Source organism: Myxine glutinosa, chromosome 3, assembly GCF_964187855.1.
Source record: "Myxine glutinosa chromosome 3, kmMyxGlut1.1, whole genome shotgun sequence".
Classification (NCBI taxonomy): domain Eukaryota; kingdom Metazoa; phylum Chordata; class Myxini; order Myxiniformes; family Myxinidae; genus Myxine; species Myxine glutinosa.
The window spans coordinates 41,624,512-41,639,601 of record NC_136263.1 but is presented as its reverse complement, the minus strand read 5'-3'; the positions used below and the strand labels follow the sequence as shown (position 1 = coordinate 41,639,601).

The window sequence follows — 15,090 nt, the reverse complement described above, 5'->3', positions numbered from 1 at the left end:
CAGCAGGGTACGACTGGGTATGGTGGGTACAGAGAGGGATGGGTTTGGGACACAAGATTTAGAGGCAAACACAGAGTTGAGGCATTCAGCTTTTTCACGTGCGGAGTCAGCTGTGTAGCCGTTTGAGGTAAGGGAGGGGATGGAGGGGGAACAAACACCAGAAACGGATTTGACCAGACGCCACCAGGATTTGGAAGAGGGAGACAGATAAGAGAGTTCGGTCTTGAGAACGGAGAGATATTGTTTCCTGGCTCTCCTGAGGGTGGACACACACTTGTTTCGGGCTTTGTGAAAGGAAAAGAGATTTCCTTCCGTTGGAGTTCGTTTATTTTTCAAGATATTTCGCTCACAAGGTTCAGACATATATACATATATATATATATATATATATATATATATATATATATATATATATATATATATATATCTATCTATCTATCTATCTATATATATATCTATATCTATCTATATATATATCTATATCTATCTATATATATATCTATATCTATATCTATATCTATATCTATATATATATATATCTATATCTATATCTATATCTATATATATATCTATATATATATCTATATATATATATATATATATATATATCTATATCTATATATATATATATATATTGTTACAGACGTGGCTTAGATGTTAGTTTACCGAGCGGTTTTGGTATGACCACGTCTGCACAAGTTACCCGATTATACCCGAAGGTTGACTAATCGCGCTACGCTAGGTCAATAAAGGCAATAAAGGAAAAGGACACACGGCTGGGTTTCAAATGACACGACACCCAGGGTTCAGTTCTCAAGACCTCCGGAGGAGGTTATATTAAGGCGGAAGGTCAGATTACAGGGACGAGAGGTACAGCATAGAAAGACAAGCACTTAGACACACTCTTATATTATTCCCAACAGACGACAGATAAACGGGACAAAAGGCTGACTCACACGGGGTTTGATGGCTAGGAAAGCGGGTATCGATGGCTCAAGGTGCACTCTTGGCTCAAGGACAGGGTCGACCCGGTCCGGTCTAGAGATGCGGGGAGGTCGCTGTGCTCGGATGGCGTCTTGTCTGCTCAAGCTGGGGGCGCATCTCACGTCACGTCCGCGACGTGGCCGCGTATATCCGGCGGGGAGTGACACGCCCTCGGCTCGTTAGCTCCGCCTCGTGGAATCGGCACGTTGCTTCTCATTGGGTGCGTGCGGGGGGTTTACCAGGCTCCGCCCTTGACGAGGAGCTGACAGCCAGCCCCTTTGTGGTAACCCCGTGGAGCGCATGGTCTGGAGCGCATTGTCAATGGCGGCTAACCGAGCCGGTGTCAGGACGCACACTCCCCCCCGCGCAGCGCCGTGCCCCTCTGTTGTTGTTGTTGTTGTAATTGTTGTTGTAGTTGTAGTTTGGGGAAGAAGATGGGAGGAGGTATGGGAAAGGTCCTAAACTCACTACTGGTGCCATATAATCACATTCTGGTGCAACGAAGAGTCATAATTAATGGGAACGAGTCCTTAACTGACATAGACTAAGAATAACTAGCAAGATGTCCGAAAGTTGTCTACGTGTGGTGCGGTGGACCTGGGCACGACATTTAATGGGGGAAAAAGGGGAAGGTCGGCTCTACTGATTGTTGTTTACAGACAATGGGACTAGGGAATGGGGGATTGGGGATAGTTGGGGAGTATTGGGGAAATAGGGGAATATTTACAAGCGGATATGGAGGCCAAATTCCATATTCGCAACATTGCACCCTTCTCTACCCTCGGGGCGTCCCGACCCGATAAATTTTTACCTACTTTAGTGTGGCACGCAATGTAGTTCCCTCTACTATTAACTCTACCTTGAGTGCGACAGTTTTACAGATATTCACAAATGAGTAAATATGTCCCCCTGCGACGTTGCACCCTTCTCCTCACAGAAACACACCCACAGGATAACCGAATCCGGAAAGAATCCTCAAACTAAACATACAGCCGGTAGGGAGCATTATTTACACAAGACTACGCTGATATTTACACTACGATCCAGGACCTGTTTTTGGAGGAACACATGCAGATGTTATGCATAGAGAGAGCACGCATGCTAGCATCGATACACCAACCCACGAGTGCTCTGTGGCCTACGGCCTTTAATAATGTGCAGAGCACCCCTTGCAAGCATCAAGCACCACCCCATCACACAGTGAGCACCATCCGGTGCACCAATAAAGTGCTTACAAATCACCGGTGGTGTCGCAGCCGGCCGATGTTCTGCCGCTGGTCTTGCCTTCATGTGGTGCACTTGGCCTTCTTACTTCTTTTAAACAAAATAAAGAAAGGCGCCAACCGCGTCCATTTCTTTATTGTGGCCGTCAGGGGGCCAACTATAAGTGGTTCACCTGTTTGGCATAGGTGCCACGTTGACCCATAGGTCCATCCACGGGTGGTGCTTGGCCGCAAAAGAGCTGCGGTCCATTGTGGGTGGCCACAAACATTGCGGTCCATATGGTGTATCGATCCAAGCAGCAAACAGCGAAAGTGCAGGCCCACAACTGCGAAGCCAGCACCTCTCTCTCCTCTCTCTCTACCCCAAAGCCAGATCCTCGGAGGTGGGAGACAAAAGAAGCAGACAAGTGAGTAAGGTGGTAAGGGCGCAAGAGTGCACGCAATACAAGGTGATGCACACTGGGGGCACATGGGAACCAGGTGAGACAGGTACGTTCCTATCGTACGCCCCCCCCCCCCCCCACCAGGTAACCTACATGGCCCCTCCCTTACCCCTTACTGTATCCACAAATCACAACACTACCCATAAACATCTACTTTACAAATCAACAAACATCCCTACTGTCTTCCCCGTTCCTCCCATATACCAAATTCGTCTTCTCTCCCTCCTAACCAATCAAATTTGCCATTTTCAACTCTCATCAAAATTTGCCATCTCCAACTCAACATCATAATTTGCCATTACCAATTCATCATCAGTCCCTCCTAGGGAGGGAGAGATGGAATCACTCCAATGTCTCATCCACGTCGTGATGCGTCTCACAATCCACACAGCAATTTCATTTCCTGCAACAAAACAAAGAAAACACAGGTGTGGAGTCATCATCATCACCACAGGTAAGTGGCTGCGTATGGTGCGACAGGTTCATCAATCCTAACTATTTCCTAAATGACTTTAACAACTTTACACTACCCGGGGTCTTTCTCCGGCCAAACCATTGGCCCTCTTACACTATGGGTTCTAAAAACCAATTCCCATTGGCCAGACTGTGGTGCTTTTCAATTTGGGGTCTCACTCCCCCGATTCATCTCCCGGTGCCCTCGCACAATTTCTGGGCTGTGGCGTGTACCTCTCCCAGTGGGTCTACCCACCTGCACACCTCCACCACTGCAGTTGCCTCCGAGCTTACCTGCTCCTTACCCTAACCTAACTACCTGGGGAAGGCCCTCTGGCACTCTCCCCACTCGGTGCCCTCTCTGGCACTGGGCTGCCCGATCCACACCCGGGATCCTCAGGCACCCACTCACAACTACCGGCTCCCAGAGCCCACCTGCGGCCTCACCTGGCCGACATCCTCACAGTGGTGGAGTGCCCAACCAACTACACACACTAACAGGCTACACGCCCAGCCATTTCCACAACACTAATGCACCCATTCACAACACCATTCTGCAACCGCACCACAAATGCCAATATCCAACCACAATTTACCTATACCCTCTACCTAACACTTACACTACCCGCCCCGGGTACTCGTGAAAGGGGTCCACTCTTCCCCCATCCACACCTTCGCACCATGCACACCACTCCGTACCACTTACTCCCACTCTCTCCACACACCTGTACTTGCACACCTGTGCTCTCACACCTGGTGCCACCTGCACCCTTCTCTCCCCAAGCGCATTCGCGCTGATCCACAACACTCACTACTCACACACTGCTCCACACACCTGTCCAGTTGCACACCTGTGCAATCACACCTGTCCAGTTGCACACCTGTGCAATCACACCTGTTCAATTCTCACCTGCATCATCTCATCTAACTACTCCCTTCTGAAACTTGCGCTTCCCAGTCGTCCCTTTAAACTATTGTGCTCCCTCGTCATTATCAACCACACTAATCTACCTGCGTCCCCACTACAGGTATCAGTCACTAACTAATCTTAACGTCACCTAATGTCATCTTCTAGGGCCCTATCAATATAACCTAACCCACCCGGGCTAGTTTTCACTGCCATACACCCCATAAGCTAGTGCTCCTTTGCCCCCCCATGGGAAGGATGGTGGATTTGCCATCCCACCACATCGGGGGTCTCTCACTACCAATTTTGCACATCAAATTTCAATAAATCAAAAATTTACCAATCACTGCCCATCATCTGCCAATCACTACTGCCAATCCCTTGCCAATCATCAAATTTTGTTTTTCTCCAATTTTGGGTCCAAAACACTATCCTCATCACCCAGTCTCCTCACTAATACCTCTCGGTGCGCCAATCCCTGTCCAAAGCCCGGCTTCGTAAAGCCAAGCCATGAATGCGGGTTGTTCTGTGCCAGCGGCTGGATACATCCCGCATTCGGTGCAGGGAAGGAGGTTTACCCGGGCCGAGATCCCACGCACCATCTCGGCACGGAGCCATCCCATGGCTCGATCTCGGCCTGCCGGAATGCCTCACCAAAAAGTGGTCGCCATGACGACCCTTTCTATCGGGCTGACCGCTCCGCCTAGTGGAGCACGGACGCGGCCGTTCAAAGCGAGGCCCAGCACGCACCGAGGGCCCGATTCGGCTATAAGTCGCTCTAACCTCTAACCCGTCTAACGTCGATGCTTCACCTGGACGCTTACACCCCGCAGCCCGTTCCTTGCTCACACATCCAGCCGTTCCCATGCTACCTTTCCTTACACACCCAGGTACACCCATTCCACTCACAGCCTTGGTCACACACCTGACCACCGAACACTTTGGCACACATTCGTTGCTCGCACACCTCACCAATACACCGCTTCGCGCCCCCTCCTCGGTCACCTCCTCTGTGACAATCACAGGTGTGCCCTCATTCGCACACCCAACCACGTGCCTCACCACCAACTCCAGCGTGCATTCCCACTCACGCTCTACCATTCCAGGTGTGCATCCTTCCATCCCAGGTGTACATACTCGCTCACCTGTCATAACCAACTCACTCTCCTTGTCACTCTCAATACTCTCACCTCCATTCTTGACAGCGCACTCACCCTTACTCTTGACAGCGCACTCTTTCCTCGTGCACCTGTCCGTCACACACCTTTCTCGCGCACACTCTCCCGTTACACCCTCTGTAACTCACCACAGGTGGACACTCTTCCTTACTTCTGACAGCGCACTCTTTCCTCATGCACCTGTCCGTCACACACCTTTCTCGCGCACACTCTCCCGTCACACCCTCTGCAACACTTACCACACCGCGCTTCCATGTGCCCCCTCGCACACGCGCTACGACCGACTCACTCTCGCCAGCACCCTCACTACTCCTTGGCACGCACTTTTTCCTCACACACCCCAGAGTCGGACTTTCTCGCACACCTCCTCTTTCGCACACCAGACCTGTCGCACACTTCACCAACGGCCTCTCACGAACACCCGGGTCCATCTCGACCCCCAAGCTCCTTAAATCCCCTGGCGCATCATACGCACGACCATATTGGTCACCACTTACACCGGGTCCTCTTTCTCTTCGCTTCTCCTCCATCACCTGCGAATCCCTCATCCGGTTAATGAGCACATCATCACGATCCGAACACAGACTTTGGACCAATTCTTTTACTTCCTCCTTTATCTCTTTCTTATCCTCTCTCCGTCGCTTCTTAATTTCGCTCACCCCTTCTTCCACTTCTTCTAATTTTTGCTTCATCTCCTTCATCTCTTCGTGCGCCCCTTTAAGTTCTTCCTCTAACTCCACTTTATTTTTTTCTATGTGCTCCCGCACCTCCCGCTCTTTAACCTCCATTACCTCTACCACCTTGTCCATTTTCCTCGTCAGGTCCTCATGTACCGTCTGACACTCTTTTTTAATTATCCCTACGTCCTTTTTCATCTCCTTCTGTGTCGATTTTAAACCCTCTATTACCGCTGTGTTCTTCTTTACCTGGTCCCCCAACTCCTTTTGTCCCACTGTCAGTTGTTCTACTCCCAGCGTCAACTCCTCTATACCACCTTGCAATTTTACAGTCCCCTTTCTCACCTCCTTCTCCATGTGCTCCTTACAGTGCCTCACCTCCTCGCGCACTCCTCCGACCTCCTCACTCACTCCTCTTCTGATCTCCTCTCCCATCACTTGCATCTCCTGCCCAGATGCCACCCTCATCTGCTCCATTTCCTCCCTGTGAGCATCCAGTTTGGCTTCTACCCCCATTCTGAGCCCCTCTATCTGCTGCCCCATTTGGTTAACTTCCCTTTCCGCTTGGTCCCTCATGTCCCTCAATTTGCCTTCCATTCTGTTTTCTAACCCCTCTAACCCAGTTTTCACTCCCTCTATCTGATTCTCCTGGGCAGCCATTCTATTTTCTACCCCCTCTAACCCAGTTTTCACTCCCTCTATCTGATTCTCCTGGGCAGCCATTCTATTTTCTACCCCCTCTAACCCCTTTTGCATCCCTTCCATTTGATTCTCTTGAGCGGCCATTCTGTTTTCTACCCCCATTAACCCATTTCTCACCTCTTTTATCCCATTGTCTAACCCCTCAAAATTTTTGTCTACCTTCTCACCAGTACCCCTCGCTTCGTCCCTCATTACCCCCATTTCGTTTCCCATTACCCCTAATTGGCCCTCCAATCGCTCACTCTGAGCATCCATTCGGTTCCCCATTACCCCCATCATTCTGCTTTCCATTTCTTCGCTATTCTGGGCCATAAGGGCCTTCATTTGTATGAAAAACAAGTTCCAATCCACCGGGGGCGCTGCCACGGTCGCGGGCGCGGTGATCAGCGAGGCGCCATTTTGCGCTCCCGCAATGTCGGGCACAACGACGCTATTTTGTGCGTCTGCTACCCTCGCTGCTTCGCTCTCCTCCTGTCCCTCATGTCCCTCAATTTGGTCCTGGACCGACCCTGCCTCACTCTCCCCTACCGGACCCCAGCTGTCTTGGTCTGCCATAGCGCGACTTTCAAAATTCGGGTTTTTATTTTCGTAAAACAAATTCAAATTTCGCCGTTATAATTTCGCGCGGGAAACGCGCTCCGAATCGATTCTATTACCAATTTGGGCCTAATAAATTTAGTCCCGGGTTCGAATTCCACTCCTCGACACCAATTGTTACAGACGTGGCTTAGATGTTAGTTTACCGAGCGGTTTTGGTATGACCACGTCTGCACAAGTTACCCGATTATACCCGAAGGTTGACTAATCGCGCTACGCTAGGTCAATAAAGGCAATAAAGGAAAAGGACACACGGCTGGGTTTCAAATGACACGACACCCAGGGTTCAGTTCTCAAGACCTCCGGAGGAGGTTATATTAAGGCGGAAGGTCAGATTACAGGGACGAGAGGTACAGCATAGAAAGACAAGCACTTAGACACACTCTTATATTATTCCCAACAGACGACAGATAAACGGGACAAAAGGCTGACTCACACGGGGTTTGATGGCTAGGAAAGCGGGTATCGATGGCTCAAGGTGCACTCTTGGCTCAAGGACAGGGTCGACCCGGTCCGGTCTAGAGATGCGGGGAGGTCGCTGCGCTCGGATGGCGTCTTGTCTGCTCAAGCTGGGGGCGCATCTCACGTCACGTCCGCTACGTGGCCGCGTATATCCGGCGGGGAGTGACACGCCCTCGGCTCGTTAGCTCCGCCTCGTGGAATCGGCACGTTGCTTCTCATTGGGTGCGTGCGGGGGGTTTACCAGGCTCCGCCCTTGACGAGGAGCTGACAGCCAGCCCCTTTGTGGTAACCCCGTGGAGCGCATGGTCTGGAGCGCATTGTCAATGGCGGCTAACCGAGCCGGTGTCAGGACGCACACTCCCCCCCGCGCAGCGCCGTGCCCCTCTGTTGTTGTTGTTGTAATTGTTGTTGTAGTTGTTGTTATTGTTGTTGTTTGGGGAAGAAGATGGGAGGAGGTATGGGAAAGGTCCTAAACTCACTACTGGTGCCATATAATCACATTCTGGTGCAACGAAGAGTCATAATTAATGGAAACGAGTCCTTAACTGACATAGACTAAGAATAACTAGCAAGATGTCCGAAAGTTGTCTACGTGTGGTGCGGTGGACCTGGGCACGACATTTAATGGGGGAAAAAGGGGAAGGTCGGCTCTACTGATTGTTGTTTACAGACAATGGGACTAGGGAATGGGGGATTGGGGATAGTTGGGGAGTATTGGGGAAATAGGGGAATATTTACAAGCGGATATGGAGGCCAAATTCCATATTCGCAACAATATATATATATATATATATATATATATATATATATATATATATATATATATATATATATATATATATATATATATATATAGATATATATATATATATATATATATATGGTGGCCGCCATCTTGGATTTTGACGTGGCAACCCACTTTTCAATAGCGTTCTTCCTTATGCCGAGATACACGCACACACCAGATTAGAAGTTGGTACTCCGCTTATTTTTCAAGATATTCCGCTCACAAGGTTCAGACATACATGGCGGCGGCCATCTTGGATTTTGACGTGGGTTGCACCCACACACCAAATTCCAATGCGGTCCTTCACTTACGCACGCACGGACGGACATACGGATGGAGGGGAGAACCATAGTCCCGCTTTCGCTCCGTGGTGTGACGGGGGACAATAAATGTTTTCGCCCCCTCCATCTCCAAAGCTGTTTTTGTATAGTATAGTTTGAGTACAAAGCAGATGTGGATGGACTTTGCACTTTGCGATGCTTTCTAGTTACCTCTGCTACCAAAGGTGGATGGATGTTGTTTAACCCATCTGCTTGTTTCTGTTTTTTTATTTATTTATTATTTTTCTTTGATTTTATTTATTTATTTATTTTCTGTCTGTGAGGAGCATATCTTAAAGTTGTAGATAGATTTGGACGAAAATTGATGGCCAGGTTGGGTATCCGACTGCGAAAAATTGATTCGATTTTGTTGAAAATCCGGAAAGTAATTTTTTTTTGTGATTCTTCACCATTGAGAGTCGAAAGTATATATAGCTTGATGGTTCAAAAAGTTGTGGAATGATTATGACAACAATGTGGATGAGTTTGTTAGGTGATGAGAACAAGCAAATTCGATTTTGGTTCAGGCCTGGATTCAGATCTGGCGTATTGGTGCGAAAACGTGAAGTGTTCAGCCTCGTGGAGGTATTCGCTCTACCAAATGCTGCTCTCGTTTATTTTTGCTTGCTTGAAGTATTAAACTCCACCGTGGGCATGGATGATTATTACTGGGAGCCTTCCTGTTTTGAAAACTATATGATCAATTTGTGTTGTGCGACATTCTCCTTTTAACCTGTTAAGTTTCAAATTTTGAAACCTGTACATGTAAACTTGCTTCTCCTTGCAAGGCTTTAATGGTGTTACCTTTGCTGATTCCGTTTTTTTTGTTTTATTTTTTTTAAGCGTTGGCTCGCTGATAAAGATGTACAAACCTGGCCTTCAATTTCTCCATTTGATACTTTCAGGTCCTTGTACAAATTTGGCAAGAGTTGAACGAGGCTTTGCCTACAGATCCGTGAGAAGGAATTCCAGGAATAGCGCTGTGAAGATGTTGTGTCCGATTTGTAATGTGAACTCGTTGTGGGGTGCAGGGGTAGAGGAGGTGGTGATGAAGCTCAAGCTTGTGCTTTTAAAATTTGCTATTTTTAAAGCGGCTGTTTTGATACTTTCTCACTTCCATGTTTATCAATGAAGCTGCTTCCTTTTAGCTCGAGTTGTTACCCAGACTGGGCAATGTGGGGATCTTGTTGACGTCTAGGAAAATCTAGGAAAATGATTATTATCTGTGCAGTGTACATGATTGATACGAAGCCCTTTGCCCCGCTCACCGCAGTTGCAGCTGCAAGACCTCAACCTCGGCAAGCACGAGCCAGAGCTCTCTGTCCTCGCGGTGTCGTTGTCTCTCGAGGGCCGAGCCAGCCACCGTGAGCTCACCTCGCGCCTTCTGTCCGACCTGTGCCACCGTGCTTTGTCCAAGCGACAGCTGGCTACCGCTTTTGACAAGCTGCTTGGTAACCTTGGCGAGTTGCTGCTCGACACGCCGGATGCTTCTCAGGTGAGTTGTGGCTCTACCCCCTTGTTGCACCACCATCTGCTTTGAGTGTCCTGCTTGTTTGTCTATTTTTACCTGGTGCGTCTCGTGCCCACTCGATGGACTTGTGCTACACGGGATATATTTGAAAGCCTTATTTTGGAGTTGATGCAGCTTATCCGTTAACGACCGAGTTGTTGGTAATGTCCAGGCTTTTGGAAGAGCGAGAATGCAACGTAACAACTAGAAGGTGGTGAAAAGTAGGTAGGCGTGCCAACAGCTGGGTTTAGGGACACCTTGAGGAAGATTGGGTGAGGGGTAACAATGTTGGCTGCAATGTTTGGTCAACTGAAAACAGGAAGGCTAAGTAGATGCTTCTTTTTTATTCTTTTTTTTTTTGTTAAAATTTGACCATAAAGTATTTGTTAACCATTCAGAGACAGATGGACACTTTGTGCATGCACATACGTTTCTGGACTTGGGTAACGAAGGTATTTGACTGGAACCTGTTTGAGGCCTGTGGGGTTTGCACGGCCTGATTCACATGACCATTTGTGCTTTGGGCAGTAATACACAAGATCCAAACGCTCCGAGGCAAGTGCTCGGACTGCGAACCGCAGCTCGTCTTATCGGCTCGTATGTTGTTGGGCAAGATTTTTTTCGTCTGCACTGTACGTGCCACACTGTCTACATGGTCTACAGTGCATTTGTCTTCCTCTGGTGGATAGATCTACTCGTACTGAAAGAATGAATTGCCAAAATGAGTGTGGGTTGATCTGTGCAGAGAAGCATGTTAACTGCAGACGTTTCACTTTGAGGGAACTGACACCTCATTCTTCACTCACGGCATGCGTGGGTCGTGTTTACGAAATGAAAATGTGCAAAGCGAAACGTGGCAATGCCTTTTCTACGCGCAACGGCTTATCGGTTTGTCCACCGTTAAAAACGTCTCTTAACCTCGCAAACTCTGGCTTTGTTAGCCGGTTTGGATGTACCTTGAGCTCTGTAGTTTGAGGGTCAGCAGGCCATGAAACCGAGTGCAGAGGGTGGGTGGGTGTCGTTCATCTGGAAATAGATGCCATATGGGAGAGGTCATAGTTGGCTGTTCCGTGTGCACAAGATGGCAGTGCTAGTATTTTCAAGGAAAACTTCCTCTTTCCTGACAAGATGCTCATCTTTTTCTCTGTCCCTTCATCCCAGCAGTTGGGGGTTGGCCATTTGGATCCGTCTTCTCCATTCCCATCTGTCTTCTCTCAATGCCGTGCTCTTCAAATCTCCTTCCGCTGCCCTCCACCTTAATCTGTCATCTTGATCTTTTCCCTCCAATTGGCTCATTCCATGCTTTCTTGATTGGTTCTTCGTCCCTTTTCCTCATCACCCCAACCTAATCCTTTCCATGATACCTGTGACTCCAGCTCTTTTGAGTATCAGCCGCTCTCTTTCCGACATTCTGACAATCCACCGAAGCATTCTCATGTGGTCATCTCCAGCCATTTCCTCCTTTGTATCTGCACCATACATTATAATTGGTTTAATCTTGACATTCAGGTGTCCATCTTGACCTTCTAGCACAGACTCCATAACACTAAACACCTTCCATTAAATCCCTTACAAAAGATGCTATTGCTGTGTGATGGGTCTTTGTTCCGTTTTGTGCAATCTGATATTTTTGTTCCGAATTTGGCTTCCTCGTAACTTTGTTTTTCATTGTAAACTTTTTTCCTGTTGCGTGGTAATAAAAATTTGAATCTGCAATGTAAATCCGTACTACTCGAGGTGTGAGGTCACACTGTGGTTCAAATCGGACCAGCACTCCCGGGTATTTGCGGAGCACGAATTTCACCATTGTTTCCGATCACTGTTGAATGCTCTTGAGTGTTGCAATTGAGGATGAGCGTTATGACACGGTTGGTGTGGCATGTCTCCAGATGTTGGGTCAGTTCGTCGCCCGCGCAATGGCCGATGACATCTTGCCGGCGGATTTCCTCGAGAGTCACAAGGGCCGTGTGGCGTGTGTGCATGCCAGGTACAGCAGCCGATCGCTCACTCTGTCAATACCTGGAAGCGCTCTCCGTGATGCTTTAATGTGTTGCATGCTTTAGTGTGTTGGCGAACACCTTGAGGTTGAACAGTGGTTTTGTTTGTTTTCAACATCGTAATGGCAGCTCCAAAGTCCATGTGGAAGGGATTGCATGAATACATTATTTTCCTGAACGCTACATGTGGCAACAGGTGTTGCTCTAGACCAGGGATTCTTAACCTGTGGTCCATGGACCCCTTTGGGGTCCGTGGATGGGCTTCAGGGGGTCCGTCGATAGAAATTGAAGAAAATGTACCCTGCCCCAGTTTTTAGCACTGGCCGCTAAAAACTGTATTAATGATGCAGACCTTGCCAAAGATGACCTCATTGACCTGAGGACAAAGGAAATGATACGACATGAGTTCAACTCTAAGAGTCTTGGAGAATTTTGGTGTTCCTCAACACAAGCCTACCCTCGTCTGGCAAAGCGAGCTGTGGGAGCTCTGATTCCGTTTGCAACCACATATCTTGCGAGTCAGGATTTTCAGCACTTGTTACCATCAAAATGAAAAGTAGAAACCGATTGGATATCAAACATGACATGCGTGTGTTGCCTTGTCAAAGACCACTCCCCAATTTCATCTTCTTATTGAAGCCAAACAACAACAGCCTTCTCACTGAAATGTACTTTTGAGCAGAATTGAAGTTTATTTTTTGTTTAATTTGCACAATTTTGATATATTTCATTTTATTCAGGGAATGGTCATTGATTTTTGTATGAAAAAAGTGAGATATATTCTTTGTAAAGATTGGTTTTTTAAATTCTGATTATGACGGCATGTGAAGGAAATAATTTTCCTATGCAATAAAATGTATTCATTGTATGCAAAATTTTGTGTTTATGCGCTTATGTGCATTTCTCTGGGGAGGGGTCTGTAGCTTTCACCAGATTCTCAAAGGGGTCCATGACTCGAAAAAGGTAAAGGACCCCTACTCTTGTGATGCAAATAGAAATTTAAGTATTGCTATCTCTGTCGCTCTGGTCTGACCAGATGTTGCAGAGAAAGCACCATTTGGAGCCGACTAGTTGGGTTCATGGATCGGTGCTTCACAGCCAGGGTGTTGCATGTGTGCTGCGTCCTTCTGATGGCCGTTTCATCCTCCGTGCGCACTAATTAGCCGTCGAAGATCCCACGGTCGTTCGCGGAGGCGAGTTGTCGCCGTTGTCCTAAAATTGCAAATTACTGCCCAAATTGGCTCCTGTTGGATTTGACATTCATTTGAGCCAATGGGTGACAGGCAGGCAGGAGTGGGGAGTAGTAGTCATGGTTGTCCAAGTAGCTCTGACTTTATTAATTTGGCATTTCCATCTATCCTGTGCACCGACTGAATGCGTTGGTGGCTCATCTTGGCGCAAATCTTCCGATCTTACTGCTGATGGCAAATTGGTGTCACCCACATTTGCATGATCTCCAGTTGCCTCTGCTGAGAGATCCTCAAACATGGATGGTTTGTATTGGGTTGTTTCACTGTAAATTCGTGCAAAGCCTGTTTTCCCTTCCGAGCAGCTATCTAGCCTTAGTCCCAAATGTAATGGATTGTTGGTGTTTGACCCTCCGCGCACATACACAATGTTTTGGCTGACTTTGGGAAGAGCAGACATTTGGTCCAAGGGTCGGAGCGGAATGGGCTGGACTCAGGGCTTCGGTGTTTTGTAACCTCCACGAAGGCTATCGCACAAACATGCGAATTGAACTAACGTGGAATTGTAATAAGTTGCCCTTAAAATTGAAGCATTTATTGTCCCCCATGCCGTGTCCGTTAACCCATCGCCTCGCCTCCCCCCTGCTCCAAAAGGGCAGCTTTGGACAGAGCCTCAGTGTTGCTTGGCATAAAGCGGAGCATCATGAAGCTCGACAACGTGTGGGGTGTGGGTGGTGGGCAGAGACCTGTCAAGCATCTCATAAAGGAGGTAGGGATTGCGAATGTTGGATGGGATTAACATTTATAGGTTTGGACAGTGATAAATCCATGCGTGTTTATTATTCTCCAGCCAGTGTTCCTGGTTATTGAACTTTCTTTTCCTCCTCCGCTTTGTTGCTGTGTATAAATAATAGTTGTACGTGCAACTTGCTGGCGCAACAGTAAACTCCCGGCGTTGTGAACGTTTGCAGATGAACCTCCTACTCAAGGAGTATTTGGCATCCGAGGACGTGGCGGAGGCCGAACATTGCCTCAAGGACCTTGAGGTTCCTCACTTCTACCATGAACTTGTATACGAGGCACGTTTCCTGAAAACTTCGTGGCAATTTTGTTGTCGAAGTTGTTTTTTTGTCAAATTGAGGGTATTCTTCTGGGCTTGGGAGGAAACCACCGCTTGATTGCTCATTTGTCCCGTAAACAGGCTGTGGTAATGGTCCTCGAATCTAGCAAGGAGACGACGCTGCAGATGATGGTGAAACTGCTGAAGGCGTTCTGGGACTCCGGCGTATTGACGATCGACCAGATGAACCGGGTGAGGCGGCCATTCGAAGCTGGAAGCAATCGGTGCCGCTCCTGCGAGAGCAGTTTGGCACGCGTTCAATCACGTGGAAGTTACTTTTTTCATTTTCCTTTTGTCAAAGGAAGTGCAAACTGACGTCGTCTTCCGATGCAATTCGTTGTGACGCATTTTCTGGTCCGTTACCCTGCAGGGTTTTGAACGGGTGTTTGCATCGATGGACGACTTGATCCTCGACGTGCCACTTGCTCACTCCATCCTAGAGCATTTTATGGACAATTGTCTGAAAGAAGGAGTCATCAGCAAGCAACTGCATTGTCAGTGCCCAAGCAGGTACGGTTCCTGTTGATGCTTTATCCTTCTCTT

General features: G+C 48.0%; 1 protein-coding gene across 2 annotated transcripts in view; it reads left to right on the top strand.

Moving 5' to 3' along the window:
- PDCD4 (programmed cell death 4) overlaps positions 1 to 15,090 on the top strand; it is a 30,290-nt gene that overhangs the window by 14,343 nt on the left and 857 nt on the right. For both annotated transcript variants that reach the window (XM_068111018.2, XM_068111020.2), the window contains exons 5-10: positions 10,007 to 10,228; positions 12,133 to 12,230; positions 14,082 to 14,196; positions 14,399 to 14,506; positions 14,629 to 14,739; positions 14,918 to 15,057. In XM_068111018.2, the coding sequence (XP_067967119.1) occupies positions 10,007 to 10,228; positions 12,133 to 12,230; positions 14,082 to 14,196; positions 14,399 to 14,506; positions 14,629 to 14,739; positions 14,918 to 15,057 (794 nt within the window). The remainder of the gene's footprint in view (positions 1 to 10,006; positions 10,229 to 12,132; positions 12,231 to 14,081; positions 14,197 to 14,398; positions 14,507 to 14,628; positions 14,740 to 14,917; positions 15,058 to 15,090) is intronic.